This window comes from Cryptomeria japonica, unplaced genomic scaffold, assembly GCF_030272615.1.
Source record: "Cryptomeria japonica unplaced genomic scaffold, Sugi_1.0 HiC_scaffold_147, whole genome shotgun sequence".
Taxonomy (NCBI): domain Eukaryota; kingdom Viridiplantae; phylum Streptophyta; class Pinopsida; order Cupressales; family Cupressaceae; genus Cryptomeria; species Cryptomeria japonica.
Genome location: NW_026728969.1, coordinates 154,840 through 160,518, shown reverse-complemented (window position 1 = coordinate 160,518; position 5,679 = coordinate 154,840). Strand labels below are relative to the sequence as shown.

The following is a 5,679-nucleotide window of genomic DNA, read 5'->3' as shown; positions in this document are numbered from 1 at the left end:
ATGAGAGAAGATCCCCTTTTAGTTTTTTGGGGTCCCACATGGTGACCACTCCCCCTGAAGCTCCATTGGCATCACTAATGAAGAAAGAAAAAACCCAACCATATTATATCAGCAATAATGGTAAAGGTGTCCATAGTCATTTTCACTTCTTACAGTAAGAGAATCACAATTTTCCTTTCAAAGATATAGTTCCTTGGCGCATATTTCTTCTGAGGACTGTTCAACTCCCTCATATTCCATGCGAAGAATTTCATTTTTTATATTTGGATATTGCATCAAGGGTTCTCTGCCTCCTTTTGGCGATTTCCCTTGCTACCTCTTTCTACCTTGAGTCTTTGTGTAGGGAACAACCAATCTTATTTTCAACACCCACATCAATTTTCTTACCTCTGGTTTTTTTTTTTTTTTTGGGGGGGGGGGTTATCCAATCTTCCTCATCCACAGGCAACAGATTGCTAGTGGTAGCACCCGAGGATAGGAAGGGCTTTTTGGATTCAGGGGTCTCTTCATTGGAGAGGGTTCAGTCCTTTTCATTACAACACAGCTACCAGAAATCGTTGAAGTCTCTCCTCTAGAGTTTCTAGCACTTGGAGTAGAGAGAATTTCTCCTTCCTCCGGTTGGATCATTTTTTCAAGGGATTTTAGCTCCCCTTCAATTGATCGAGATACCATCTCAAGAGAAATTTGCTCCTTAAAGGGGGTAGTAGTTTTGTTTGAAGTTTTCATTAATTTTAGAATTCCATTTGTGAATGGATATTCATCAGTCTCATCCTCTGAGACTTCCCCATCACTCCTTTTTTCCTCAATCACATGGGGGGAAGTACATTTCTTCTTCAGCTTTGGTTGTTTCTCCAGGGGGCTTTGCACTCTAAAATCACATGCCTTGGTTTGGAGCACCTTTGACAATAAACCGTGGCACTCTCATAAACCAGTGCTTAGGTCCATTTCCCCATCTTTCATTGTAATTTAATGAAATTTGGGAGAGCTTTATTAACAACATTAACATATAACCGGACAAATACTAGCATGGACTTCGCCTTGGTTACATCGTCTATAGCCACATAGTTCCCAAACGTACTTCCAATCCACCTGAAGATTTGTTCATCCCAGAATTCCAACGGAAATCTTGACATCCTAACCTACACTGGTGCAATCTTGTGGAGATTAGTAGCAGGGTTGAACCCTGGTTTCCACTTGCATAGGGACAGATAATGCTTCCCATATGCCCAAGAACCAACAAGAACTGCCAATAGGTCCTCCTCAACTGTGAAATTAAAAAAGAAATGTGCTCCAAGAATAACAGTCGATGTCACACTTCCTTTCAAATTTCATCTAGCCACTACCCATCTTCTTACCATATCAATTGTTGGCCTAAATGAGGAAAATTTCCCAACCAACATGTTGTTGTTCATTGATGATATGATATGATCAACCATAGAGTCAAGAAGTCGAATTTCAATTCCTTCCTTAGTTTGTATACACTCTGAGATTATGTTTTGGACTATTTGTCCTTGATTCTCGTCAACCAACACACTCTTCCAGTTATTGGGTTTTCCGATTTCTTTTTGGTGTGCATGTTTGTCCTTGTCTGCTCCCTCACAAGAACCATCCTTATCAACATGGGAGGAATCCACAAGGACCCCATTGTGAACTCCTTGTGTCTTCGTATAAGGACCCCGAAGGGTACAACAACTGCATTGGGAGGAGGGTCCACAGGTGGAGGGGTAGGGACCCCTCCATTGTTAGCCACCACTTGCAAACCAGGAATTTAAACTTTTTGAGTAGGAAGTTGGAGAGCTCAAACCTTCAATGTATTGGAAATGTGTACATATGCATAATTATTAATAGTTATTTTATTAAGATCACTTATAATTAATATTACATAAATATAAGTAAAATTATATAATTTTAAATTAATAATTAATAATTAAGTTTAAGGTAGTGGGAAGGAAGTATTGTGCCTATTCTTCCTGGGACAAAGAGATGGAAAGGCTATGGAATTTGATGAAGATAAGTAGTTATAAGTTTGTTGATAAGAAGCAGAACAGAGCATGTACAGTTTGGATTCCTCCCAAAGCGGGAAGCTTGAAGGTAAATTTTGATGGGGCCAACGGCGGCAATCCTAGTAAATTGGGTTATGGCGCTATTATTAGGGATGAATTTGGCAATTTTGTTGGAGCAAACTTTGGTCCATTAGGAGTCACTTCAAACAATATGGCAGAAATTGCAGGGCTATTAGCTGGATTGGAATGGAGTGCGGGCCGAGGATTTCGTTCCCTAGAAATAGAAGGTGATTCCCTTATTGTTTTGAATGGGATAATAAATCAGAAGTTTGAGAACTGGAAATTGGAGGCGAGCCGTCCCAAGATTCAGGGATTATGCGATAGCCTAGACAGATATTCTCTTAAACACATATATCGAGAGGGTAACTCGGCGGCGGATTGGTTGGCAAACCGTGGAATTGAGTGTGAAGTACCTACTCAGTTGTCTCAGGTTAAGGAATTACCGGATGGTCTAATTTCAGTCCTTGCGGCAGACAAAGCCGGGATTCCTAGAACCGAAATCGGATAGCAGAGATCTTGTCTGAGAAAGGCTGTGTGCATAGAAGATAGGTGATAAAGTTTTTTAGGCATGATTGCACAGTCTTCGAGGTCTGCCATGCTCCATATTTGTCAGTGATCGGTAATTTTTCTCGAGAATCTACAGATTGTTGAAGATTTCTTCGTAAGGGGACTGGTTAACTTGACTATTATCCTTCGGCTGTAAGGGTAAATCTATGAAGAAGTATGAAATGGAGGCAGTAGTAGGAGAGTGAGAGGGATAGATAGGATGGTTTTGTCAATGATGACTGAGTATATGGTAATCCCCTCACAGACAAAACGCCGACAATCGGATTGCATCAAGCTTCATTGGAAGAGTAGCATTGATCGAGATCAGTATATAGCAAATTATCTAGGATCTCATATGCAGTTCTCGGAAACATGGCGGATTACATAGGCATCATTTGTAAATGCAGCAAGATCGTTGGTATGGAGGAAACGCCTAAAGAATAAGTGGAGCGGCTGTTCAAAAATGCCAATGACCAGGAAAAAGCATCAGTGGTGGACATTTTGGGTCCCGATTATTGGACAGGGGGACATGTCCACGACGGTCGTCTGATGGACGTCTGTTTCAACCTATTATCCAGGTGTTGGGTCACCCCATTTTAGCCAATGGCATCTTGCGCAGGACATTGGATGAAGACATTTACCTTGAAGTCATGAGAGCATTGGATGGAATAGTTTCTAGCCCAGCAGATGGTTGTATGTTGGGGTATTTTGGTTTGCAGGTAGTAGGGAAGAAGAAAAAGATGCAGAAGGCTTGGTCCATTTTCAAGGCAAGCATTGTCAAGGAAAATAACATGGAAAAGTTTGAAGCTTTCTTGCAGGAAAATGCTGATTTATTTCCTGATGGAGTAGGGGATAGGTTAGTAGCAATGGGAAATGGGATCAAGTATTTGTATAATTGATCCATGTGGAATGTAGACAAAGAAGTTCATCTTTGTAGCCCTTGTAAGGTTCTTTTTGAAGGCAATATAAAGGGTACTGCCCCCTTGGCAGAACTTACTTAAAAATAAATAAAAATAATAATTAAGTTTAAGATTAATTTTATTATTATAATTATAATTATATAAACTTTTTGATTAAATTAGGATCATGTTTTTAAGAAAGATGTATATTTGTACTATAATGTTTATATTATATTATAATTTTTAATACCATTTTATTGAAGTGAGAGTTATACATTTTTTTAAGCAAAAGGCGGGGCACCTATATATATATATATAAGTATAAAAAGGATTACAAAGTACAAAATTTAGACTGAAGAAAACTCTTCATAGCCAGATAAGAGCACATGACAATTGTGCATTCAAAGAACTAACATCCATGACCTACGAAGACCCAAAGTATTGATCCCTATACAAGTATTTGGACTAGATAACAAAATTGCAACCCTTATAGCCGACTGTATTACAACAAAATTGGAATAAAATGAAACAAAGATTTTCCTATTCCTCATCTCATCAACCTGTACATCATTTTCACCTTGATGTTCATCAAATTCGCCAAATGCAGAAGGAGCGAGTAGGGGATTGTTTAGGTTGGGAATTAGAGTGGGCAAGGGAGGAGGAACGACTGCAATATTACCCAAACCAATGCCCTCAGAAGAAGGAACTAATAAGTTGTTTTTACCAACAACATGAGGAGTAGCCCAACAAGAACTTGTATTATCCCACTCAAAAAGTTTTGGAGCAACAGGGGCTTGAGTTGTTGAAATCGAAGGAGGAGGAATGAGAGCGTCTATTGGTGTAGGCTCCTCATGAACATGGCCGAGAAGAACCAAAATTGCATTAGTCTTGCGTTGAATGTTGTCTGCACGATCTTCTCCCACCATTGAGATATACCTCTAGAGAACCTAAAGTAGATCATTCATATTTTGCAATTCTAGTGAGGTTTTGATGGTATCATATATTGTAGTGTAGACCCTACCATTGAGCAGGAAGTGACGTGGAAACAGACCACCAATGTGTCCTTGCCCTTTCCACAAGTCATATGCTTGCACTGCTCTAAGGAGTGTGTTGTCATGAAGAAACTCATCCTTGACTACCTTCTCAACAATTAATTGAAGAAGCGACAGAGACTGGAGTAAATCAAAAGTGTTGGAAAGAAAAATAGAGACAACTTGGGAGGCCAATATTACCCTTATAGCGTTAGGGCAACTCTTTTGATGCTCCTTTGTATTGGAAACGGTGGGATTTGAACATTTAGTTGAGTTGATCTTCTCTGATGGTGCTTGAAAATGGGAGCTCCCCTTCTACAACGAGCACCCAAATTCTATAGTTTCGTGGAAGGTATTCCATTTGGGCTCTCTAACAAGCTCTGCAAGACTAGACTACGCAACAGATTTCACCCTCTTCCTCTGAAGTAACTTGGGGAAACATGGCCTTGAAATTGAAACCCTCTCAAATTCGCAGAATGTTGTGTAGAAAAATGAGGAGCTTGGCAAGAGGATTAACTATCCTTCGCATGCATAGTATTAATGGTGAAAGGCATGCTAAAGAAATACCTCGTTTTAGTACTGACAAGATAGCAAATCACACATGCTAAATCCTTACCACTTGTCACTGAAAGATATAAATGGAAAGAAATAAGGAATAATTGCGTACCCCAAGGTACCTGCAATCAGTCCAAGCGAGTGTTAGCTATACAACATTTATCCTTTAAACGTTTGATGGGGATGTTTGTGCTTTGAGAGACGGGTTTCACATGTGCCATTTGCGAAGTGTGTACAAGGCCAGCTCAAAGTAATAAGCTTTTTATCCTACTTAATTCCCATAATGATTATACTTGGTGCCAACTTCATCACAAGTCATTTCCTTTGAAATAATATCTACAAGATTAGGGAAGTCGTCATCTTTGGTACCATTCCTTAAATAAATATTACAGAGTTATAATTAATATTACATAAATATAATTAAAATAATAAGAATTCAAAATCATAATAATTAAGAACTACAACAAATATTTTAATTACAATACTATGAAGGCAAGTATTCGCTACTACGTGACACTTGTTTTTATTACACGATTTGTACGCTAATATTCTTAATAAATATATATAAAAACAAAAAAATATTTC

The 5,679-nt window shown here is 38.8% G+C and overlaps 1 protein-coding gene across 1 annotated transcript; it reads left to right on the top strand.

Annotated features, from left to right (window-relative positions):
* Window positions 1-1,983: 1,983 nt before the first annotated feature.
* On the top strand, window positions 1,984-2,571 carry LOC131866476 (uncharacterized). Its single transcript, XM_059215466.1, has one exon. The coding sequence runs from the start codon at window positions 1,984-1,986 to the stop codon at window positions 2,569-2,571; it is 588 nt and encodes a 195-aa protein (XP_059071449.1).
* Window positions 2,572-5,679: the final 3,108 nt, after the last annotated feature.

Coding starts and splice junctions, on each gene's coding strand:
- LOC131866476 (XM_059215466.1), top strand. CDS start 1,984: ATGGAAAGGCTATGGAATTTGATGAAGATAAGTAGTTATAAGTTTGTT.